Below are 27359 nucleotides of genomic sequence, written 5' to 3' on the forward strand. Positions count from 1 at the left end.
TTGCAGTTAGATCCGCTATATGCTGTAGATCTCCTGTAGTCAAGAGATGCAATACCGAGGCAGCAATGTCAATTTATGAGGAACAGACAAGTACTCCAACATATATAAACAGAGCAGCCGAAGATAAAAATGAAATCATATCATGTACGAAAATAGAAATCATATCAACACAAAAAGAGAAAGTGTATTTGTACCAAAACTTGCAAAAGATATGTGTACCCTACGTACACACATGAGTCCCATTCGACAGTCTACAACACCCGAATAACTGTCAAACAAGTTTGGGTACCCCTTGTGTTCAGGCAAGTTATTTAATTCAATAATTTTGTATTAAAATCCTTTTCAGTTTGTTTTCACCATTTTCCCTATTCTATTCCATGCATGTTTATGTTGGTACATCTTATTGCTCATGTTCCCAAGTATTATAAAACACTTTAATGTCTCTCCTTCCTAATCTAACGTTAAAACATTTCAGGTCATTACCATCATCTAATACACAAGAGATGATACCAAGACATATTTAATTCGGTTTTATGGTCTATGCGGTCTTACAATTGATTTTATTAGTCTTTAAATCTTATGTCTAGTACATATTTTCACAAACAGGGCTGTTAGCTGATATAAGGAAGGTAACATCCAGTTGAATTCCCAGTTGACGTATTTACTCTTTTTTTTTTATCAAATATGAGGACTGTATACGACATACGTTAGTCTCTCAACGACGTTTCTACAATTAATATTTCGAATAAGCCGTTGATATGCCAGTTGTGACAGGGATGATGGTATGGGAGCCGTAGCAGAAAGATTGACAGTCGTTGTTACGTGCGTCACTAGGTAATTAGTACGGCACTGACCTTGTTGATTGTTACTATACTTTGAGGATTACCTCTGTGGCCAGTGGCGGACGTAATTCAAACTCCTTTCACACTGACACCGCATCAAATATATTTGTGTACCGATTACATAACTCTTACGGACAGGGTGGGGTGGTAGTTCACCGGACGACACTGAGTATCTTCTTTGATAGGCATTTAGAAGTTGGAGTACTAAGTAAGGATAAGAATTTATGGATGAACAACTTCTTTATTACAATTAAGAGCGACGTTTCGGTGTAGGTTCTAACACCGTTATCAAGCAAGTGATCACACCGAAACGTCGCTCTTAATTGTAATAAAGAAGTTGTTCATCCATAAATTCTTATCCTTACTTGACACTGAGTATATTGGGCGGCTCCTTACAAACAAATATACATATACAGGCTAGGTATTTGCCCACAGCAACACCTGCATAACTGTTTATTCGCTCGTGGTGTGGTAGATCGTAATTGACCGAGAACAGGTATTGTAGAATCACCTGTAAATAATGCCCACACTGTAATTAGATACAACGTACTAATGAGAATATGAGAATTATCATAAGAATGCTGTTGTTTTTATCTGAACTGTTACCATTTTCATACCAAAAGTGACAATGCATTTAAAAGTTGCTTTAGTGTCATAATATTCACTCATTCGCCTGTAAACATCGCACCGCATGTAATGAAATAATTATTTCGAGATTTCGATAGAATGTGAGATATTCAGACAAACCTTTTTCTCGCCCATGGGCGAAATATTTCAATATCGCTATAAAATCGTTGAATTAAGTTAAAATGAGTTAAATATGGTGTATGATACTTGATGGAATACAAGTTAAGTATGTGCGAGATGGTGTAAATATTGAGTTTTTGAACTTTTTTTCTTCATTTTGCTTCCTTTGTATGTTCCAATGAAAACAGCATGCTTATTTTTGTAAATAACTTTGACCGAGACTTGGAAAAGACCGTAGAGTTTCTGGACTTTTGGGTTTCCAGAATTAAAATGGGACCATACTGCATTATGGTCAGAAAAGATGAGGTGAAATTGGGTTGAACGTCGCGTCCAAGATTATTGCACTTATATAGCGACGTGCATGTACGTGTGTGTGTTTGTGTGGCTGCTTGTACTAGTCCGGACTGATGCCGATTTATAGTGCTAGCCCACTGAGATACCATGCCGCAGTTTAACATGAATACCCCACTCAGACACAGTATACTGACTCCAAGCCGACCAGCCCTTGTTTTAGCCCCTTAATGCCGAGCGCCAGACAGGGTAACTACAAGTACCATCTTTTAACGTCTTTTGGTATGACGCGGCCGGAGAACGAAACCTGGACCTTCCGCTCTCCGGGTGGACGCTCTACCACTAGACCACGTAGGCGGTCTATGGTCAGAAAAAAACACTTGGCATGAGAGGTACAAACAATTCATACCCCAATAATCCAACGGCCAAGAAAAAAGGCATCACACACGTTCTAAAACCTGTGGTCTCTCACATATGTATATATAGCACAGGAGAGATCTTTAAAACAATTCTTAAGAAATCAATTATATATTTGAAACATCTTCTGTGTATTGCTGATATATTCATTGTCCTTTTTATTTGAAAAAATGAATAATTGACTGCTAAGCTGTACACAGTTGTCAGATTTGATTTAGCATTGTGATCATTTTAATTACAGTAACTGTTTACATGGCCGCTCAAATTGACACAAGTTGTTTCTACTCAAACATGACCTTGAGGTTACGATCTCAATAACACAAACCATGAGTATGTATCTATTTTCACTTACCCTAGGTCTTCACAGGGTTCTGTGGCGCTCCCACTCTAAAAAACACAAGCTTGCAGATCAGTTAAATACATAGCTACCGAATAACACATCTGGATAAATAGGACTCAGTTACTGGTAATATGCATGTGTCTGTGTGTCTGTTTGGGGGATATGGGGAAACATGTTGCGTGTCGTAACGAGCCGAGGACTCCTGGGAATTTGGAGACACTGGAAGTCTGGCATTGTCACCCACTGGCCCGAGTAGTGTTCGGTTACAGTATGGGAAACAATGTGGTAACTGCACTGCGGCCAAGCTTTTGCATGAGATGTAAACATGATTTGGCAGGCTGAAATAGTGGTGCACCTTGTGTCACATTCTTACAGTTTTTAATATATAATTTCACGGGCATTGAAACTGTCTTTGTTGAATGGCCTCTTGTGACGGGGCCTTTCTCAATGTACGACATGACCATTACCAAGTATACCCGTGAAGACCCGGGGAAGAATAGATCTTCGGCAAACAATGCTTGCAGTACAAGGCGACTATGCTTGGCGTAATATAAGAGGCGACTAACTGGATCGGGTGGTCAGGCTCGCTGACTTGGTTGATGTATGTCATCGTATCCCAAATGCGTAGATCCATGTCCATGATATCAATCACTGGATTGTCTGGTCCAGACTCGATTATTTACAGACCCCTGTCATATATAGCTGGAATATTGCTGAGTGTGGCGTTAAACAAACAAACCATTGTTAAGTGACAACAATATCGGGTTTTGACGGGTGCTCGGGTAATCGATCACGGTCGGGTTTAGATGGGTTCGGATTAGGGTTGGGACGACTCCAAATTACCTACCCGGGTACCCCCCCCCCCCTATTACCCGACCCCACCCGGGTACCAACTGTAGGTCTCAAGAGAAAGGTACAAAAAGTCCGATTGGCAAAACGTAATTTAGATTAAACAATCTGGTCATGCATACACTGAAGTTGACTTAAGTGATATCTTAATTCAACCATATGAAAAGTCAGAAAGAATGGGTGCATTGTCAGAAAGAAATGCGAACATTAGTGACTGACCTGTATAGAGTTTTTGTCATTAAATAATATTCATCACGTGAATAACCACGGGTCCTACTCAGTACCCACCCGACCAGGGTACCCGAGTTACTCCTCCCGGCACTTGTTCGGGTCCTTTGTCAAGGCCCCGGGACCCGACCAGGGGAGATAACTCACTGCTGCATGGCACGGAAACGGTACATTCGTTACCACTCGGGTGTTTCCGTAAACTACAATTCGGCTTGTCCCGGAATGAGATGCGTTTGTCACGAATGGGAAATGGTACATCATCTTGGCTCTACAGCATTTGACTCAGGTGATGCTAAGACAAAAAGACAAGATATCGATTGTGTGGCATAATAATTATATGTCAGGGTCGGGTTTTCAGACACGGGTACTGGAGTTCACTTTGTCTACCTAATATTTAAGAAATACTGGTGGCTCTTTGCACAATCCTAGACACAGCTGCACAGGGTTGCCTCCCTTTGTGCAAGGATACCCACTCTCGGCTTCGAATCCCAGATAATGGAAGGTGTCTTTGCTGCATTCATCAATATTCATTAGACATTTGTTTCATGGGAAACAGAAAAGCAGATTTCACGGACAAGTCATGGAATCTGTCAATGTCTGGCTTGTATTTGTTGGTTTGTTTATGGGTTTGTTCAAGGGATGCGGCATTTCTAAAAGTGAGGCGTCCAAAAATCTTCGGGGGGTGTAGGGGGGGGGGGGGGGGGGGTGGCTTGAAGACTTGAAACTGGTGAATCACAAGCATCGGTGACAAGGCATTTCAGAGTTGCGCATGACACAATTGGCGGACTTTGGATATCGGCAACATGGCATCGCTAGAGGTCGTTCAAGATACATTAGGGAGACCCCCACATCACCATAGCAGCCCTGGCTCGCTACATCTGAGTTCTTCTCGATCACTCGAGCACCTTGATATAATACATGACAAGATTTGCATAATATCTGTCCATCCCCAACTGGCTGTACACGTGCTTTGCAAATCCTGCAGTCGACCGAAATCTGCGCATTGAAATGTTGTTTAGGAACCGGATGTTGAGTTCGTGAGGCTGTTTTCATTTGACTATGCATAGACTCGTTAAGCCAGCCAAAATGTTACTACGGAATTCCAGCCTAGTTCGGCAAGGGTGGAAACTGGACTTTCATGGTCAGTTCACTCCCTTGCCTCGAGAGGATGGTCCGGGAATAGCACACGAATGTAATACAGTGAGACCTTCCGCGTGCTCACGAGATGTTCAATACGTAGATTGTAATCAAGGAATTATTTTATTTTTGTGTATGAACATTCGTTTGTGTTGATGTCGTTCTCGTAAATTTAGATCATGTTACGGTGTGTCGACTTGATGTTGGAGAAAAACCCGAAGTGGTGCAGGTCTTGAAAGTTTATCCTTTTTGTGAAACCCACGACCACGGGTATGGTGCTGACAAACCCAGAAACATATTCAGGGCGAATCTGGGATTCGAACCAAGGGTCATAGTTTTCTGGCACGGTTAAAAGACGCAACTCTGCACAGCCAATTGCCGCGCATTCCAAGAATGGTCCAATCGTAACCCCTATTGATGACGACTTGGTAACAGCTGAACATGTAGATCTTTTAGAAACAAGTATGAAATAGTATATGTTTTCATCGTTAGAAGTGGTGTTCAGGACGAAGAATCTCAAGCAGATGCTTATCGACTGAAAGGGGGATAGGGTGACGTTAAACCTGCGTCCTCGGACTAAGATACGTCTTCCCAGGACTTATATATATATATATATATATATATATATATATATATATATATATATATATATATATATATATATATATATACCACCAAAGAGGCCACAGAACCTGGGCCCCGGATCAAATCAGCCCCCTAACATCAGCATAGGTTGTTGGGGACAATCTCTCACCCAGATCCCCGCTGGGTTAGGGCTCGCTCTATAGAGGCGTCGACTTATAGTCACAACATAGGATAACCCGCCTCCGTGGTCTAGTGGAGCCACGATTTTACACCAGACCCTACAGGACCACGTGGCTGGTCTAACGGGTCGTAATCTGTGCAGGCTCAGCAATATTACAGCACATCCAGAATATAGTGAACATTTTGTTTTTAATTGTTAAAAGATTTTAATTTCTGAAGCAAATATTTCTGAAAAAAATCCAAGTAATATTTCAACTTGTGTTTGTATGGTTATCGGGCAATAGATTAACCCGGTGCCTTGATAATGTGATCAGTAACGTCCCCTAACACGCGCTGAGACAATGCTGCGTCAACGTGGTGGTGTAGGATGAAATGGGGTTTACGTCGCGTCCAAGATTATTGCACTTACATAGCGACGTGCATGCATGCGTGTATGTATGTGGCTGCGTGTACTAGTCCGGAGTGATGTCGATTAATAGTGAGTGAGTGAGGTTTTACGCCGCTTTAAGCAATTTTCGGGCAATATCATGGCGGGGCACACCAGAAATTGGCTTCACATAGTGTACCATGTCGAGAGTCGAACACGGGTCTTCGGCGTGACGAGCGAACACTTTAACCACTAGGCTACCCGACCTCCCCTTGATTTTTAGTGCTAGTTCACTGAGATACTCTGCCGCAGTTTAACATGAATGCCCCACTCAGACACAGTATACTGACTCCGAGCCGACCAGTCCTTGTTTTAGCCCCTTAATGTCGAGCGCCAGACAGGGTAACAACAAGTACCGTCTTTTGGTATGACGCGGCCGGCGTGTAAATGGGTAGTTATTAACGACAGTTATATAACTGTTACAATGGCGTACTGCGTAGCAGTTATATTAGAAGGAAAACTAGGGTTTTTTTTAATGACTCACTTCAATATTTTAAAATACATTGTTATTTATCGATCTGCTACTGACTTGTTTCAAACGCGTGCGGGCTGAAATGTGTTCAAGCATTGTTTTCATAGACCGCTGCATTGTCATGAATTAGTCAATGGCTTGGGTGACGCCGGGGCGCGATGACATGCGCAGCTGTATGAAATGAGAGAGGTGAGGTGAGGTGAAATGCACGGGGTTTAACGTTGCGTCCAAGATTGTTGCACTTTTATAGCGATGTGCGTGCACGTGTGTGTGTTTGTGTGTGTGTGTGTGTGTGTGTGTCTGCTTGTACTAGTCCGGACTAATGCAGATTATATAGTGCTAGCTCACTGAGATACCATATGCAACAGTTTACTCAGATACAGTATACTGACTCCGACCAGACCTTGTTTAAGCCCTTAAACCCCGAGCGCCAGGCTCTTTAACGTCTTTAGGTAGGACGCGGCCGGGGATATCGAACCCCAGACCTTCCGCTCTCCGTCCGGTCGGAGGCGGTAGATAGAGAATACACACACACACACACACACACACACACACACACACACACACTCTCTCTCTCTCTCATTATGATGTAATGGTTTAATCTGTTAGAGAATATATCGTATATCAGAATATCTCATGATCTTATGATCTTCAAAGCGTACACATGTCCGTGCGTGATGTTTGTATATAAATACGCGTGATGAAGCGGGACACACCTCACCACAGACAAGTCTCAACATCCGTATCCGGGGCGTGACGCGGGATCTACTCAAGGGGCTTGTGTGATTTCGTGTGTTATGGAAACAAATCTCCCCCAAATCCACGTTCTTTATACGAACACGTGGCAACACCAAATGTATTTTTTTAAAACAATAATGTGCCAACGAAGCATAAGTCACATGCGGTTGCCAACTGGGAGACAGAGGTTAACAGAAGCTCTCGTAAAATCCTCCTCCCACGTCATGATTCCACAAACCTGTACGCACTTACCTCTCGTTTTCAACGAAGACCGGATTGTCGTAGTTTCCAAAATAGACATTTTATCAGTTTCGAAACGATTCCAACAATGTAAGGAACTACCCACTGCGTCTTTCTAATACATCAACCGACAGAGGTAATACTTTCCTCAGTGAATATCTATTTCTGAGAAACGCATTTGTTAGCGTGTGGATTTGAAGTAAGTAGCGGCCATTTGACATTTCTAATAACATTCATGATTGATATATTTTAGTGAGTGGGTGAGTGAGTATGGTTTTACGCTGCTTTTAACAATATTCCAGCAATATCACGGCGGGGGACACCATAAATGGGCTTCACACATTGTACGGTACTACCCATGACGGGAATCCGGGTCTTCGGCGTGACGAGCGAACGCTTTAAACCACTAGGCTACCCGACCGCCCCGATATATCTTAGAAATATCGTAAAAACCACACACTCTTGTATGGGTAAATAGTTTCGTTACCGCATCGTCTAAATGAATTCAACCGTCATTTAAAAATATTATATATTCTACGTTTCCTTTATCCAGCTTTATCAATGTCCCAGTCGTCTAAGGCGCCGCAATTCGCTGTGCAGAGTTGCGTCCCGTAGGCACGCCAGAAACCTATGATTGTGGGTTCGAATCCCGGTTCGCCCCGATTTTGTTTCTAGGTTTGACCTGCATCACTTAGGGCTTTCCTCCCACATTAAGCTGACACGCCGTGGTATAACTGGAATACTGTTAAAAGCGGCGTTAACCCAACTCACTCACTATTTTCATCATTGTCCTAGCTTTATCAATATGTACTTTAAGATTGAACTTCTATTTCTACGAATTGAGAGTCCGTTGTCCTAAAAATACTTCTGAGAAAATTTACCACGCGTGTAAACTTATCAATAACTATATCTATTCACTTAAACGCTAGTGATTAAAAGACAAAACAACACACTCATATTTCGTGGAAACTGGCAATAAATTGGTCGCTGAACTATGTAAACATCTTGGTTATATATAAATTTAAATAAGTGAAAGTAGTTTGGATGACGTAGCGTAAGCCATGACTAATCATTATTACGGAATCACAATGGTTTACCAACTATCGCTTTGCTCGCAGTCAAAGGGAGGTAACTCTGCTGGGCTCCCGCGTGTCCACTGCGCGGCGCTGTGACAGATTGTCAAGCCAGGTGATACAACTGTATGTGAAATTCACAGGCATTGATTCGAGAAGTACGCTACTTGTCAATATATAGCAAGACGCGTTTGTTCATCTAGGTAAGTGGGTCGAATAATTTACACACTGTTTCATTCATATATCTTTTGCATTATTAATCTGGATATCTGGTAATCCCTGGAGGGAGTTGAAAAGGTGAAGTGTCATTTTCAATGAAATAGTTTCAAATACCTACATATCATGTAATTATCTTGATTAATTTATAAACCTTGTAAAAAAAAGATCGTTCCTATCGAGGGATCAGCTATAAATAAATAACTGAAGAGTGCATGGTATTTCATTTGCAGCAAGGTATGCATGGACAAATACAACACGACAGTTCATATCAGCTTAATGAAACAGGATTAATCTCTTTGGTGTTTTATTAATTCTACTTTTGAATTCATTTAAGAAAAAAACTCTGGAATGTAAATTTGAAGATACAATATCACATATATCAGGATATCCTAAGGAAAAAAACCATATGAGTTCATGAAAAATTATCAACACTCAGTCCCCGCTGCATGTCACAATTCTGTGGTTTTGGAGGAATGCACACTCGGTGCAGAAATGTAGAAAATCATCTTTTGTTAAGAATTTGTGCAGAATTTTGCATTTATCTGCCGAAGAATTTGTCCAATTTTCTGGCAAATATTAACGTGTGAGATGGAGGCTGGTTTTAAACATGTAAACAGATATTTATTTCAATTTGAAGCAAAGTTTGTGTTATTGCTTACTGAAAGTGTATGTCTATGTTTACACTAGAGATTTCCAGAATCGCTTCAATAAGCTATTCCAGCAGTGGATAAGTTCATCATGAAAATGTCTGCCACAAGTCAAACAGTTGCAAAACTATGAAATTCACGAAACTTAGTTTGAAGTTTTGAAGAAATGTTTGCAGAATTTACAAAAATTGACTGAGGAAATTGGATTTCGTGGCCAACACTGACAATTTTCTTATACCCAAAACATGTGACATACTTGTCACCATCTTGGGAAATACCCACACGTTGACTGGAGGGGTCTGTGTGAACATCATGGATTCATAGTGTTATGAGTGAGTGAGTGTGGTTTTACGCCGCTTTTAACAGTAGTCCAGCAATTTCACTGCAGGGGACATCCGAATAGTGTTATGACATAGCTTGATTGTCTCACCTGACCATCTTTGCAGTTTGAGTTCTTGCTTGGAACTAGTGGGGATCACAAGATAAATGTAATTGTCCCTCAAAATGGGTGACTGAAATAAGTCTCAGTAACCTCGGAACTCATAAACCTGAACTGCAAGTTTCAGTAGTGGCTTGCTATTGAGCTGAATGTCAGTGTCACCCCTCGACTGTCATTCTCTTGGTGTACAAGTCCATTTGGCTCGTGATTGTACACTGAGGTATTGACACATCGATCTCATTTAAACCAGATCTTGCACTCCTATACAAGATACCCCTGTGCAAGGTCAGAGGCCAATCCCAAGGAAGGTCATGGTAGGTGAACCCTGAGCAGACTTTGAGCGCCCAATCAGATTGAAGGATGCGTTCAGATGTCAGCTTTCTAAAACAATCGGCTACATTTCTTAGCAAAAGTGGGGGCACGGGTGGCCCAGTCGTCTAAGGCACCGCGATTCGCTATGCAGAGTTGCGTCCCTTGGGCACACCAGAAACCTATGATTGTGGGTTCGAATCCCAGTTTGTCCCAATTATGTTTCTAGGTTTGTCAGCACCATACCTGTGCTTGTGGGTGTCACCGAAGTGGTAAACGTCTTAAACCTGCATCACTTAGGGCTTTCCTCCCACATTAAGCTGACACGCCGTGATATAACTGGAATATTGTTAAAAACGGCGTTAAACCCAACTCACTCACTCACTCACTCACTCACTCACTCACTCACTCACTCACTCACTCACTCACTCACTCACTCACTCACTCACTCACTCTTAGCAAAAGAAGATTGGCACAGAACACAAATATTCCCACCATAGTACACCCTTTGGATGGAGATGCCATGGCGCTCAGGAACGGCAGGATGTATAAAATACTGACACAAAATGATAGGGCACTTCGTTTATTGCATTCCAAACTCACCGATTATATTTGTTCCCGAGACACATAAGTCACATATGCTTGTCTGAGCGCTTCTCACATTTGTACTGATTTGATAAGCCTCGACACTGATTGTTTAAGTGGAAAGTTCACCTGGTGTGACCTATGGATGTGTCGTCAGATCATCACACAGAGAAGTATTGTATTGGATTAAAAGGTCTGATTTGAATGAGATTGTTGAAACATGTAGGGCTATAAGATCGATAATCAGAATTATCGTCTATGGGAAGAACTATTAACAATTAGCAATATGAAATTATTGATAACTTACATAAACTGTAGTGATGAATTAAGTCTAGATTTACCAAAACAGAAGGAAAGCAACCGTTTTTGTTATATCTCAAATGTCTACAAAGTAATCTATGCATAAATGTGTCACTGCTTACCAGTGGCCTGAAATATGTTGATTTCTTTCGGGACTTTCAGCTATACGGCGGCGGTCTGTAAATAATCGAGTCTAGACCAGACAATCTAGTGATTGACATCATAAGCATGCATCAACCAAGACAGCGAGCCTGACCACCCGATCCTGTTAGTTGCTTAAGATCGATAATAAGACACTTCGGTGATATGCTGTCAGGGCCTTAAATTGTTTATGTCTATGACATTTAAGGCCATTAATTTGACTGATAGATCATAATCTTCTACAACAATTGTGTAATTTGGGTAATGTGTCCAAGAAGAACGAATGTTAAAACCAACTGTCTCTGGCTAAGTCATGTATTGTGCAGAGATGATCAGTGTTTAGTATGGCGTTGGATTGTGGATGTAACAAGTATTGCATGTGTTGAGAATCACTTAAGAAATCAATTAATCATCACCCTGGCAGGCAGCGGTCATGGCTGACTAATGATTGATCGTTCAATATCCCGGTCTGATAGTTAGTCAGCTTGAATGCAGCCAGACTAAACTGGTTTGTTTGATATGCAACCAACCGAAACAAGTCCCAAGTAGATCCTTCCAACACCTACCTACCCATCCAAACAACCATCCACCCACCTTCCCACCAATGTACCCCTCACCCAACCAACGACCATCCATATACATCCCCCCCCCCCCCCCCCCCCCCCCCCATCAACTTTATGTTTTCTAACCATCCACCAACTTTCCATCACATCTACCTCCCACCGAAAGAACCACCCACTCAAGCACACAACCCCCACTCAACCACACACCCAACAACCTATTCATCTACCCTCCAAACCAATCTACTTGTCCAACCACCCATCTATCTCCTATCTACCCACCCAACCAACCACCTACCCATCTACTCACCACCCACTCAACCACACACCCAACAACCTATTCATCTACCCTCCAAACCAATCTACTTGTCCAACCACCTACCTATCTCATATCTACCCACCCAACCAACCACCTACACATCTACCCACTCACCCACCTATCTACCCCACCCACCAATCTACACTCACCCAACGTCTCCATATAAAAATAATATCCTCCCATCCACCCACCAATCTACACTCCCTCACCCCCCACCTCTCCATATACCCAAATCTACACTCCCCAATCCCCCAACTCTCCATATAAACCAATCTACATTCCCCCACCCCCCACCTCTCCATGTACCCACCCACCCACTTCTGGAATACCAAGTAGGGTATGAGCAGACTTCCACTGATGGAAGAACTAACATCAAATATCATGGCAAAGAACACATTTTGTCCCAAACAGTTATTACAAAAGCTCTCTCATCAATATATAATGGGTAGCCAAGTGATTAAGGTGTCACCTCATCATGCTGAATACCTGAGTTTGGTTCCCACTGGGAACAAGTACCACTGCTGGTATGGTTCCTGTGTGTCATGTTCCTCAAAGTTCGTTCTAGCCAGCGCCATTATTCTGGTCCGTCGTTGCTGCCCTCGTGTTGTCCCACAAAGTAATAATACAAAGGCCATGTAATGAGGCTTCACTTCTCTGATTACTGTATTCAGTCAAGCGAACACATGTCCGTCTGTTATTCCCATTTATGCTAATACTTGGTATAAAAAGAATGATTTCAATATTGGGAGATAGTTTTCCATTTTGACCTTTCTAATTGTCTAAAATGTCACGACCCATCCTGATCGACACACAAAATGGATGAACTTAGGATTCATGGTTACTCCCTTCCTGTCGAAAATGAAGGCTCATTCAATTTTGAGTTTAATGGGTTTGGTTTATGGTTACCTCAGAAAGTCATTTGATGGTGGTATATTGGAATAATGGTTTCTCTCTTCCCCTCTAAAAATGTCGAAAGGGTGTACTCAGTTTTTAGATTCATGATTTTCCAACTCTCAGGTACAACAAATGCAGTTCTATGTCTCAGCATAGACCACAAGCCCACAAGCCTATTCTTGGTGTCCCCTGCTTGGATATGGCGGGAATGTTGATGAGAGCATAAAACCCAACTCACTCACTCACTCACTCACTAGTTCTTGTCCCCTGTGAAGATCCGGGGTAGAATAGGTCTCTGGCAACCCATGATTATTATGAGAGACGACTATGCTTGTTGTAAGAGACGACTAACGGGGTCGGGTGGTCAGGCTTGCTGACTTGGCTGATGCATGTCATCGTTTCCCACTTGTGTAGATCTATGCTCGTGATATCAATCACTGGATTGTCTGGTCCAGAACTTGATTATTTGCAGACCATCGTCATATAGCTGAGATATTGTTGTTTGTGGCGTTAAACAACAAACAAACAAACACAAGGTCTTGGGGGGGCAGTTGGATAGTCTAGTAGATAGAGGGTTTGCTCATGTTGTTGACCAGGGTTCAATTCCACAAATGGGTACAATGTGTGAACCCACCCACCCACTCTTATGCAGCAGAATGTTTCCAAACCAGAACAGCAGCTTAATGCAGATCATATAATGAACAATCTACCGCTAAACAAAGATCTGAGGATATCCCATTATGGGTCACGTCAGAGCGACCTTTCGCGAATTTTGACCGACCAATGAAATGACTGACAAGAAATCGACATTAGCCAATTAGAAGGCAGCTTTCTCGAGCTGGCGACTACGCTTCGAAACATATTTTGACGTATTCTCGAATTAAAAAAATTAAAACTAATAAGAAGAACAATCTGGAATGGCTAATAGATGTCCTAGATTGTATGGATATAATCATATAAAACCCGTAACTGTCGTTCGGAATACCCTCTGTTAAATATTTAGTGGTTGCATGATTAGAAAACACATTCCGACTGTCACTTTCATGATCTGGTAAGCGACGCTCTGATTGGTTGGATGAAAGGTCATTCTGACGTGACCCGTAATGGGATGTCCTCAGATCTTTGTTTAGCGGTAGCGAGAACTAAGGTCTGATTATAATGAGATTGTATAATGAATGAAGATCATGGCGTCTGAGTAACCTAAATGTTGAAAGTAAAACAATAAGACGGCTCCATTAGATAGTAAAACCTACAGCAATAAACCCTCAGCACCCTTGGACCCCTTGACCCCACCCAGAACAAGGACCCCCTTCTCTAACACAAACATAATACATACATACAAAACAAATAATATTGAAGGTTATTTTCCAGAAAATCCATAACTATTCAATATAACGTTTGTCAGTGAGGTACATGTGTTGTTGCCTGGAGAGTGACCAGGTTGTTTGAGTTGCCTGTTGGATGAGCAGTGGATGGGTGTGTGTGTGTGTGTGAGGTGCTCTCCGGTCATGCTGAGTGCACTGATGGGACAGGAGATATATCCTGTAATTACTGGTGAATCACTAGAGGAACTCTGAGTGCTGCACAGTCTCCATCTCAGTCAAGGTCGGCCATGTTGGATAAACGGTTGTCATGAAAACACTTTTAGGCCGTGAAAACTGGCATTATGTTTCTTTTCGAAAGCATATTTTAAAAGAAATCTGGAACTATTTTCGCTCTCTTTACTAATTTATGAATCGGCAGAAAACTCAAGTCCATACACAAGTCAGTTTCCCTTGATGACTGGGGCTGGTGGCTATCAATACAACCTCCATGACAGTCAAGTCTGGTTCTTGGAATGGACAAACCATTGATCAGATTTTACCAATAATCTATGTTGCCAGGGTACCAGCATTGTTCAGTTGCTATGGTACCAGAATTGACCCATGTTGCCATGGAAGTAGCATTAATCCTTGTTGCGAGGGAACCAAAATTGTTCTGATGTCATGGTACAAGCATTGAACAGTGTTGCTAGGATACCAGCGATGATCTATGTTGCCAAGGTACCAGTAGTGATCTATGTTGCCAAGGTACCAGCATTGATCTGTGTTGCCAAGGTACCAGCATTGATCTGTGTTGCCAATGTACCAGCATTGATCTGTGTTGCCAATGTACCAGCATTGATCTGTGTTGCCAGGGTACCAGCATTGATCTGTGTTGCTAGGATACCAGCATTGATCTGTTTTACCGGGGTACCAGCATTGATCTGTGTTGCCAATGTACCAGCATTGATCTGTGTTGCCAGGGTACCAGCATTGATCTGTGTTGCTAGGATACCAGCATTGATCTGTTTTACCGGGGTACCAGCATTGATCTGTGTTGCCAGGGTACCAGCATTGATCTGTGTTGCCAGGGTACCAGCATTGATCTGTGTTGCTAGGATACCAGCATTGATCTGTTGCCAAGGTACCAGTAGTGATCTGTGTTGCCAGGGTACCAGCATTGATCTGTGTTGCCCGGGTACCAGCATTGATCTGTGGTGCCAAGGTACCAGCATTGATCTGTGTTGCTAGGATACCAGCATTGATCTGTTGCCAAGGTACCAGTAGTGATCTGTGTTGCTGGGATGTCATGTGCTGCCACTGCAGGACCCAATAAGACCTGCTGTGGGTCACTTGGTGCTGATTAAGGTACAAGTGAAAGCATTCTCACTCAGGAATACTTTGTGAAAAAACGTAAGAATGTAGGCTTTTGGTTGTTGACCAATCACTTAAATTGTCTTTTTGTGTGCTTCGTGTGTAATGCTGTAAACTAGGGATGCAACTGGATAGATCAAGTGGCCACACTGTGTGCTGATGCAGCGGCAGGCCTTCAGTACTGGGATCAGAATGGTGCTCCGAGCCAGCTTTTTCACTGTTTATGGACCAACTTTTTATTGAAAATATTTACTGGAATTTCCAAATGTATAGTGTATCTTAATGAAATGGTAACAGAACTTGTGCGTCTGGGCCTTTCATGAACAGCGTTTAAAGATAAGATTGTTGATGCTTGGCGCCGAAAACCTTGAGTGAATGATATGGGACCGTGTTCAACGCATTCCAATTTTGCTAATTGACTTGTTGCTGATCGAAACTCACCGAAGATGCAATGCTGTGTTTTTTCAGCTTGCAAAAAGTGGTATTAAAAGTTCCACCCCTGATCCTTGAGGTGGAGTCCTGGATCAGCCCCGAGTCTGTGTTGCACTGTTGTAATGCACATCAGCTGTCGGTTCTTAATGTGGCCGAAACGGATGCACAACGGGGCTGCACCCCGAAATAGACTATTGATTACGTTAATGCACTTGATGTGTTTTATCACTTCAGCCCCAGTGCGGCGCGGGTGACTTAACTGAAACATAGCAATTTCCTAAACATTGAACCAATGCAGTGCTATTTTGCCATCAAAGGGATTTTTATGTTACAGTAATGACGCCGTGTGTTGCAATGCAATTATTTAACATGAGCCGGTAATGGAGTTTTTTTATGCCGCTTTGCAGAAATTGCTACGTAAAAACCCAAGGGATGAAGAGCAAATGTTGAAATACCGACTTAAACTGTTCCATTGTAGAACTACATAATCTTCCTTTGAGTTGTTAAACTTAATTAAATGGTCGTTTTGTTCCCAAGGAAACTGCATGGCTTGCAGAATTATTTGTGAAAATTTGAAGTGTTGAAATTTTCTTTTCATTTGGCAGAAGACATGACAATTTCTACCATTTCTTTGAGTTGTGTTATTTGTTAACATGCCAATCTTTCTCTTAACGGATTTAAAAAATATACCAACTGTGTTTTATGAAATATGTGAGATGGTCATTGAAGACGGTCTGTTATTGAATGCAGGCCTCAAGGTTGCGACTAAAATGATAGCCAATGCGACCTAAATTTCAGTTTGTCTACTGTCTAAAATTCAGAGGTAGCAAAATGACTACCCAGAAAAATATCTTGTGGCGACTAAATTCTATTGCTACACATCTCTGGACACAAAAGTACATAACAGCTGATATTGGAAAACACTGCTAATAATTTTACTCGCAAATAATTCCTTCTAAAGTCGACAATGAACTAAAATACATAAAAATTAATGTAATTAGTACTTTATTTTAGTTGACAATGCTCATTGGATAAGCAAGGATATACCTATATAATCTAGTAACATAAATTGCATCATTGTTCAAGTCACAAGTAACAAAATTCAAGTATGGTTTCCCTTAAGATACAATTTCAATACTAGTGCTGTAACTTCTACATATTATAATAGTTATTTGATAAAGATAATTTCAAATGATTTTGGCTACCTACAATATTGGCTTGACTTCTTGATTTTACCACTGGCTACCTGGAAAAGAATACTTGTAGCCATATGGCTAATTGGTAAAAAATTAAACTTTGAGGCCTGTTCAATGTTTCTTTGTAATGTCTGCATCAAGATGTGTTGTGTAGACGTGAGGTGAATCATGGGGTGAGGCAGGTCTATCACCAGAAACTCATCATCGTCATCCACCGAGCTGAGGAAACTCACAGTGTGAGTGTACACAGGTGAATCACACACTGACAGTATCGGGAGTCCTTTCCTTGTTTCTCTGGGGCGTATTGATGCTTATGTAACAGAGGAGGCCATGGCTGTTTGGGGGGTTCATGGAAGGGCAACTGACACACTGCATGGAGGGATCGAGACTTCCTAGGGGAGATTTGATGTCTGTAGTTATACCTTAGTCCAAGGCTCGGTTGGGACTTTTTTGGTGGGAGCTTTGGGTGGATGTGAAAATGGATGGATGTGGGTTGGGGTGGATGTGAGTTTTGGTGGATGTGAGTTTGGGTGGATGTGAGTTTGGGTGGATGTGAGGTGGGGTGGATGTGAAAGCATCCCATTTATCAGAAATTACCATATTTTTACCGGTAAAATTAGGCTTGGACCGGTAATTCATGTGACTGCCAGTCCCAACTTTCAACAAATAAAAAGACATATGAAAATTATTCGTAATACTGGTAATTTTTAGAGTAGCCAGTCCACTGGCAGGACTGGCAGTTTTAAAAGCCAGCGGGAACACTGAGTGAGCTGCGTTGGATGTGAGTTGGGGTGGATGTGAGTTGGGGTGAATGTGAGGTGGGGTGGATGTGAGGTGGGGTGGATGTGAGTTGGGGTGAATGTGAGGTGAGGTGGGGTGAGGTGGGGTGGATGTGAGGTGGGGTGGATGTGAGGTGGGGTGGATGTGAGTTGGGGTGAATGTGAGGTGGGGTGGATGTGAGTTGGGGTGAATGTGAGGTGGGGTGGATGTGAGGTGGGGTGAATGTGAGGTGGGGTGGATGTGAGGTGGGGTGGATGTGAGTTGGGGTGAATGTGAGGTGGGGTGGATGTGAGGTGGGGTGAATGTGAGGTGGGGTGGATGTGAGGTGGGGTGGATGTGAGGTGGGGTGGATGTGAGGTGGGGTGAATGTGAGGTGGGGTGGATGTGAGGTGGGGTGGATGTGAGGTGGGGTGGAGGTGGGGTGAATGTGAGGTGGGGTGGATGTGAGGTGGGGTGGATGTGAGGTGGGGTGAGGTGGGGAGGATGTGAGGTGGGGTGAATGTGAGGTGGGGTGGATGTGAGGTGGGGTGGATGTGAGGTGGGGTGAGGTGGGGTGGATGTGAGGTGGGGTGGATGTGAGGTGGGGTGAATGTGAGATGGGGTGAGGTGGGGTGGATGTGAGGTGGGGTGAATGTGAGGTGGGGTGGATGTGAGGTGGGGTGGAATAAAACTCTTAAAAAATATGTTAAAAAATAATGGATGCTTGTGTGTTCTTAGTTTAAGAATTCCACCTTGATGAAAACACTTAAAAATGTGAATTCTGTCTTATGCCTGTTCTGTGGGATATTGACCCTGAAATCTGTATCAAGCTGTATAACAACGGAGTACACCCTGCAGATGTCTACAGGTATTATCGGCTACTGAACAATGGAATACTTTATGATAACGTAATAACCCGATGATGAGAGTGTGTCGCCAGCATGTCTGCACAACCTCCTCCCGGAGACCTCCATCTGTAACAGCAAGATAATAATAAACATCTTTTGGTATCTGGGTCCGTTTTTAGCTTCCATCTTCCCATGCGGCTGTAATCATTATCCGTGGATTTCCGATGTTTTCCTGCAACAGGAGACAATGAAGATGGAGATGAATGGCGTATGTGATGGAGGTGATTTATAGGTGGTTGTCCTATTGTCTAGTCTCGTCATTAACAACAGAGTTATTATTGACCGTTCATTGACTGTTCATCTCAAAGATTACAGTGAAAGACGATCATTAATGATGCAAGACATACTGTAGCTTACTCGTCTTGAAGGATAGTCTCACCTTTGATCCAAATAGAGATTCCGGGGTACAATAGATCACCAGTATGCCATGCTTGTCTTAGACCCCATGGAGATTCCAGGACAGAAGAGGCCCCAGCACCCCATGCTTGTCTCCTTGTGTGGATTCCTGGGCAGAATAGGCCCCCAGCACCCCATGCTTGTCTACTTGTGTGGATTCCTGGGCAGAATAGGCCCCAGCACCCCATGCTTGTCTCCTTGTGTGGATTCCTGGGCAGAATAGGCCCCAGCACCCCATGCTTGTCTCCTTGTGTGGATTCCTGGGCAGAATAGGCCCCAATACCTCATGTTGTCTCCCCATAGAAGTTCCTGGGCAGAATAGGCCCCAGCACCCCATGCTTGTCTCCTTGTGTGGATTCCTGGGCAGAATAGGCCCCAGTACCTCATGTTGTCTGTCATAGAAATTCCTGGGCAGAATAGGCCCCAGCACCCCATGCTTGTCTCCTTGTGTGGATTCCTGGGCAGAATAGGCCCCAGTACCTCATGTTGTCTGTCATAGAAATTCCTGGGCAGAATAGGCCCCCAGCACCTCATGCTTGTCTTCCCTTTGGTGATTCTTATAAGGGCAGAATAGGCCCCAGTACCCCATGCTTGTCTCCCCTTAGTAATTCTTATAAGGGCAGAATAGGCCCCAGTACCTCATGTTGTCTGTCATAGAAATTCCTGGGCAGAATAGGCCCCCAGCACCCCATGCTTGTCTCCTTGTGTGGATTCCTGAGCAGAATAAGTCCCCAGTACCTCATGTTGTCTGTCATAGAAATTCCTGGGCAGAGGAAGCCCCAGTACCTCATGTTGTCTCCCCATAGAAGTTCCTGGGCAGAATAGGCCCCAGTACCTCATGTTGTCTGTCATAGAAATTCCTGGGCAGAATAGGCCCCCAGCACCCCATGCTTGTCTCCTTGTGTGGATTCCTGGGCAGAATAGGCCCCCAGCACCCCATGCTTGTCTCCTTGTGTGGATTCCTGGGCAGAATAGGCCCCAGTACCTCATGTTGTCTGTCATAGAAATTCCTGGGCAGAATAGGCCCCCAGCACCCCATGCTTGTCTCCTTGTGTGGATTCCTGGGCAGAATAGGCCCCAGTACCTAATGTTGTCTGTCATAGAAATTCCTGGGCAGAACAGGCCCCAGCACCCCATGCTTGTCTCCTTGTGTGGATTCCTGGGCAGAATAGGCCCCAGTACCTAATGTTGTCTGTCATAGAAATTCCTGGGCAGAATAAGTCCCCAGTACCCCATGCTTGTCTCCCCTTGGTGATTCTTATAAGGGCAGAACAGGCCCCAGTACCTAATGTTGTCTGTCATAGAAATTCCTGGGCAGAATAAGTCCCCAGTACCTCATGTTGTCTATCATAGAAATCCCTGGGCAGAATAAGTCCCCAGTACCCCATGCTTGTCTCCCCTTTGGTGATTCTTATAAGGGCAGAACAGGCCCCAGTACCTAATGTTGTCTGTCATAGAAATTCCTGGGCAGAATAAGTCCCCAGTACCTCATGTTGTCTGTCATAGAAATTCCTGGGCAGAATAGGCCCCCAGCACCCCATGCTTGTCTCCTTGTGTGGATTCCTGGGCAGAATAGGCCCCAGTACCTAATGTTGTCTGTCATAGAAATTCCTGGGCAGAATAGGCCCCCAGCACCCCATGCTTGTCTCCTTGTGTGGATTCCTGGGCAGAATAAGTCCCCAGCACCCCATGCTTGTCTCCCCTTGGTGATTCTTATAAGGGCAGAATAGGCCCCAAGTACCCCATGCTTGTCTCCCCTCGGTGATTCTTATAGGGGCAGAATAGGTCCCCAGCACCCCATGCTTGTCTCCCAATGTGGATTCCAGGGTAGAGTAGATCCCCTTGGCTATTCTAGGTCAGATTTGGTCCCGAGTATCCTCTGCTTGACTGTCAAGCTAACACATGATGATAGGGAGGTTACAGTTTTTGTGTTTGCTGTTTAACACCACACTTAGCATCATGCCAGTAATCCCATGGCAACCTGTAAATCATGTCTGAATCAGACAGTCCAGTGATCCATGTTTTAGGGTACGATGACACACATTTATCAACCAGTCACCGAGCCTGACCACCTGATCCAGTAAGTTGCTCCTTACGACCAGCCTAGGTGACTGGAGACTGATTCTACTCACAGTCATCGGCCACTGTGGAGTTGATTGTCTGGCTTGTCTGGCCCCGATTTGCTTATCTGTAGGTCACATTGATGCCTCTGATGCCCCTGAATTTGAATCAACCCTGGACGCTCTAGGAAGACATTTCGGGAAGACACTTCGGGAAGACACTTCGGGAAGGAAGACACTTCAGGAAGCCACTTCAGGAAGACACTTCGGGAAGGAAGACACTTCGGGAAGGAAGACACTTCAGGAAGACACTTCAAGAAGACACTTTAGGAAGACACTTCGGGAAGACACTTCAGGAAGACACTTCAGGAAGACACTTTGGGAAAACACTTCTGGAAGACACTTCAAGAAGACACTTTAGGAAGACACTTCGGGAAGACACTTTGGGAAGACACTTTGGCTGATTTCACATTAACAACAGAAATAGTCTAAAAAAGTATTTACATTTTTAACATCTTGTTTACCTGTAAGAATTGCATTGTATTTTGTTTGTTGTGTTGTGGGACGATTCAGCCATTCCAGATACATGAGAATTATGAAAAACTATGTATTGACTGCTGCAAGTTGTGGTTATGATATATTACATTATGACTTATACAAAATATATATTTCAAAAGAAAAATACACCTCATAGATGCTCATCGGTGTAGCCATTTCATCCACGATTACTGTATATATAGCTAACAAGTTATTGCTGTATACTCCACTATAGCATATCAAAGATCAATAGTCCCTACTGTTTTATATATATTTCTGGTAATGGCTGCATGAATAGAAAAAATGAACAAGAGGGAAAAATGCATTTAGAACTAAGTCGTTTATATGCATGCCATCAATTTGCCGCACAATGCTGTATGTTGCTGAGCAATAGTCAGCAGCAGTTCATTCCCTCTTGGACGGCAATACATTACCTCCTTCACAGGCCTTTGCTCAGCCACAACTTGGTAACCATGTTATTGAGATATATTCAGATCATAGCCTCACAGTGCAACTGCTCTGTCTAGTGGAAGCCATTTTATCAAGTTTAAGTCTTCATGCATCCACTGACTGACATTTGGGTGTCTTCCTGTTAATATCCACTTTAATGAAGGCAGTCTGTCTAATCCATTAGCTCACGTCGAGGAGTAATTTAAATTAAATTCCACCAAGCTGTTTTAGATAATGGTATTGATCAAATGTAGCATGTCAAAGTAAGAAGTGTTTGTGTATTTCTAGAATTTCCTGGTTGCTGTGGTAATTGATTTTATGTATGTTTTCTTTCCTTTTTCATGTCTTCTTTTGTTTCACAATCACAAAGTGCTACTTTGGGACGATTTCCACAATTTCAGTGCTTTGATGCATATGAAATATGAATTTCTAAAAGGAATGAAGTGTTATGTAAAATGATATTTAAAGTGGTATGGGAAAAAGCATTTTAAAAAAGCTATTTACAAAGCAGAATCAAAGGAATCAAAGACCAACATGATAGAAAGACAAATCTAGCCCAGCCAGAGATTTGACAACAAATTACTAGTTTTCATGAAACAAAATGATAAAAATTGATTGTTTGCTTGGAATCAACAAAGATGAAATCAAAAACTCGTTTATTTTAAATAAATCTGGTAATACCCAAATCAGCTTAAATTGTCATTGATCAAGATGCAAATGATCATCACTAGCTGATTGATTGTAAATAATGTATTGATCGTTTGATTATATGTGTAAATTGACTATTGTCCTAGATCCCAGGATGGCAGTGTTATCATGATTACAGTAAGCCATTCATCCAGGTGAAAATTGCCAGATCAATACGGCGGCCATGTTGGTTTGATGGCAAGTGATGAAGTGACCACCGCCCATTATAAGGTTGTCGTTAACGGACAGCAGTATGTGGGAGACTGACAACAGACAACTAATCTATCTGGACATTAGTTAATGTGGCTTTCCCAGACCAAGTTGTTTCATGTCTGCATATTGATAGTTTTCAGATGTCCTGTGCAGCCATATTAGAAATCGGACCCAATTAATCTTGATCCAAAAGGACAGATAGATTATGTTTCTCAGCGAACTGTCGTCAGCTGGGCAAGTACTGGTCGATATTCAGGTGACCCTGTAAAGCTGGAGTTAGTCTGTGTGGTCAGCTTGGTGATGTTCTACCATTAACTTTGACCAAATACATCATCAGGTCTTGCTGCCCTCAGCGTTATGTGCTCTGGAGGTCGGCTCTGAAGACAACCGGCTGTAGCTTAACATCTCCAGGGGGCAGACCTTACAATAATCTTGGCAGGTGCTAGAGTTATGGTTGAAAGAAAGAGCTAATACATTATGTGTCAGAACAAACAGCATATCCATTGAATTCATACACTAAAAAGTGGCAAATTTGGGAATGGTTGGTTGGTTGGTTTGTTGTTCAACAGTGCACTCAGCAATATTCCAGCTATATTATGGCGGTCTGTAAATAATCAAGTCTGGACCAGACAATCCAGTGATTAATATCATGAGCATCGATCCACGCAATTGGGATCGATGACATGCATCAACCAAGTCAGCGAGCCTGACCAACCGATCCCGTTAGTCGCCTTTTACAACAAGCATAGTCACCTTTTACGGCAAGCATGGGTTGCTGAAGACCTATTCTACCCCGGAATCTTCACGGGAATAGATTAAAAATACTATCCAAACCCATGATATGAAATAGTTGCTCTTCTTCACATTACTTGTACATACAACCCGTGAAGATCCGGGGTAGAATAGGTCTTCAGCAACCCATGCTTGCCGTAAAAGGTGACTATGCTTGTTGTAAAAGGCGACTAACGGGATCGGTTGGTCAGGCTCGATTATATACAGACCACCGTCATACAGCGGGAATATTGCTGAGTGTGATGTTAAACAACAAATAAACAAACTTGTACATACAAGCCATGACCTACAACAGGTTATGCTCTCAGACGGAAGTATCAATCACACTTAACACTGCTCACATGTTCAGATTACCTTTTAAAGAACAAATAAACAATCTGAATTGTCTTTTTCATTTTATTTTTGTCCAGCTATCAACCAGGATGTTTGAAGGAAAAAATCTGTAAACCCAAATAAAAGGTTGCCCGACAAATATTTGTTAATTCATCTTGTCCTGACAAATATTTGTTAATTTATCTTGTCCCGATAAATGTTTGTTAATTTATCTTGTCCTGACGAATATTTGTTAATTTATCTTGTCCTGACAAATATTTGTTAATTTATCTTGTCCCGATAAATGTTTGTTAATTTATCTTGTCCTGACAAATGTTTGTTAATTTATCTTGTCCTGACAAATATTTGTTAATTCATCTTGTCCCGACAAATGTTTGTTAATTTATCTTGTCCTGACAAATATTTGTTAATTTATCTTGTCCAGACAAATGTTTGTTAATTTATTTTGTCCCGACAAATATTTGTTAATTTATCTTGTCCCGACAAATATTTGTTAATTTATCTTGTCCCGACAAATATTTGTTAATTTATCTTGTCAGATTGTTATCTTGACATTCTGGCATATGATTCTGTTCCTTCGAATGGGCTGCCATTAGCCACACTTACCATAGTGACATGCATTGGACTCAGTGTCCGAAATAACTGCCTGCCCCTCTGCCTGTGACTGGTAACTTTTCAGGTGGGCTGCATGAAAGTTTGCTCCAGATAATTTGAAGACTACTTACATATTTAGTTTTATCATAACCCCATGTATACTACTCAAAAGAAGTTAATGATCACCTGATTCTTTCATATTACTATAGTTAATCTCTCATGTCATGACAGATTAACTTTACCATTATGAAAGAATCGGGTGATCCTTAACTTCTTTTGAGTAGTATAGATTTTCAAGAAGTTGTTTGGATTATTTCAACTGAATCAAGACAGGATCTAAGTCTTATTTTTTGCGATTTTTAAAAAACAATTGTGTCTAAATGAGGGCAGGTAATTTTGAAGATGAGCAGACAACTTTTTTGGGTCACTTGTCTGACAGTCTTGATGGGTTTTTAGATTATTTCAAACACTGATTGGACTGCCCACAGGCCTTCCTCCGTACTGGTGGCTCAAGTTGCAGACCAAAGAAAATGTTTTGTAAACTTTTGAGACAATGCCTATTTTGGTCATCAAGACATGAAATGCGTTTATATTTTTGGTGAGTCTAACGCAGCTGTAAACATGATTTTCTATCATCCCTTTGAGAGTGGTTACTGATTGCAATCCGATATGCTAGAATTGTCTTCAGGAATCATTTGGTGCTTGTCAAATTGTTGTAGTCTTGAAGCTTGCCATGTATTGCAATCTGCTAGAGTGTGGTCGGCAGGGAGTATATCCAGACTGTCGTGATGCTAGATTTAGGGGGACATTGAAGATAATCAAGTTGGACAGTAATAGAGCTCAGACCACTTAATATCAGTTTGCCGCCAATCGATGGCTTATGAACCTTAAAAATTGTCATTAAATGTTTGGGTCACTGGAACCAGTGTCGATCTTATCCCAATCAGGCAAAGCACATAAACAAAGTCATAAGCAAAATTACAGATAAGGAGTGGTTGAGATTGGTAAAATAATGATTTTAGCTATTTTGGAAAAACTGGGTTTGAGGTAGGTAAATATTTTGCCAGCTGAAAGTACAATCTTGTTTATTGGGAGGACCAAAGTATCCAAATTTCCGCTCTGTGATACAGAAATTGATTATCAAGAAGAGAGCGAAAGGAATAATGATCTGCTGTTTTCTTTTGCAATGTTTATAGTCCTAACAGACAAATGTGCCTTAGTGAGGCTTGGTCAGGTGGAGACAGTTTCCAGTCCCCAATACTGTCTCGAGATCAGGTGGTTACATTGTGTGACTGGTAGGTTATATTATGTGACTGTGTGGGTACATTGAGTGACTGGGTGGTTACATTGTGTGAGTGTGTGGTTACATTGTGTGAGTGTGTGGTTACATTGTGTGATGAGGTGGTTACATTGTGGGACTGGGTGGTTAAATTGTCTGATAAGGTGGTTACATTGTGTGACTGGGCGGTTACATTGTGTGACTAGATAGTTACATTGTGTGACTAGATGTTACATTGTGTGAGTGTGTGGTTACATTGTGTGAGTGTGTGGTTACATTGTGTGATGAGGTGGTTACATTGTGTGACTGGGTGGTTACATTGTGTGACCGGGTGGTTACATTGTCTGATGAGGTGGTTACATTGTGTGACTGGGCGGTTACATTGTGTGACTAGATAGTTACAGTGTGTGACTAGATGTTACATTGTGTGACAGGGTGGTTACATTGTGTGACTGAGTGGTTACATTGTGTGACTCGGAGCTTACATTGTGTGACTTGGGGGTTATATTGTTTGACTAGATGGTTACATTGTGTGACTAGATGGTTACATTGTGTGACTAGATGGTTACATTGTGTGACTGAGTGGTTACATTGTGTAGCTAGATGGTTACACTCTGTGCCTAGATGTTACATTGTGTGACAAGATGGTTACATTGTTTAACTAGATGGTTATATTGTGTGACTGGACAAAGATGGTTACATTGTGTGAAAAGGTTATTTGCAGGCCTCTGTGATATAACTAGATTATTGCTGAGTGCATGCATCAATTTTCTGACAATCATGATTCATGGCCCCAAATGTCTGAAAGAGTCCAACCCTGACAAGAAGGGCTAACAGTCACAGGTATCCATCCTATCATCAATGTATTTCACGTAATTGGTTAAAAAGATTCTTGAAATTCAACCTGGGCAGGTGGCTTTACCTTATTCACATGTCCTTGGAGCAAGTGGATTTGTTTTTAAAAATCCCCTGACAATAGTTAGCTTGAGTAATACAATAGCTATATATGTACACATTCTTCTTAGATCTGCAATGGTATTTTAGCTTCAAAGAAATGTTTAAGAATCCT

General features: G+C 42.2%; 2 protein-coding genes across 3 annotated transcripts in view; one reads left to right on the top strand and one right to left on the bottom strand.

Moving 5' to 3' along the window:
• Positions 1-8689: 8689 nt before the first annotated feature.
• Positions 8690-27359, top strand: part of LOC139479772 (roundabout homolog 1-like) — a 108622-nt gene continuing 89952 nt past the window's right edge. Inside the window, exon 1 of one of the 2 annotated variants that reach the window (XM_071262631.1) lies at positions 8690-8769. The gene's annotated coding sequence lies outside the window, so the exon portion shown is untranslated. The remainder of the gene's footprint in view (positions 8770-27359) is intronic. The other variant, XM_071262630.1, reaches the window with a different exon arrangement.
• LOC139479520 (uncharacterized) lies at positions 15036-15488 on the bottom strand. Its single transcript, XM_071262364.1, has one exon. The coding sequence runs from the start codon at positions 15486-15488 to the stop codon at positions 15036-15038; it is 453 nt and encodes a 150-aa protein (XP_071118465.1).

Source organism: Haliotis cracherodii, unplaced genomic scaffold (genome assembly GCF_022045235.1).
Source record: "Haliotis cracherodii isolate W230 unplaced genomic scaffold, xgHalCrac1.p SCAF_4, whole genome shotgun sequence".
Lineage (NCBI taxonomy): Eukaryota > Metazoa > Mollusca > Gastropoda > Lepetellida > Haliotidae > Haliotis > Haliotis cracherodii.

Bases quoted from the DNA above. Each gene is read 5' to 3' on its own strand.
- LOC139479520 (XM_071262364.1), bottom strand. From the start codon at position 15,488: ATGCTGGTACCCGGGCAACACAGATCAATGCTGGTACCCTGGCAACAC.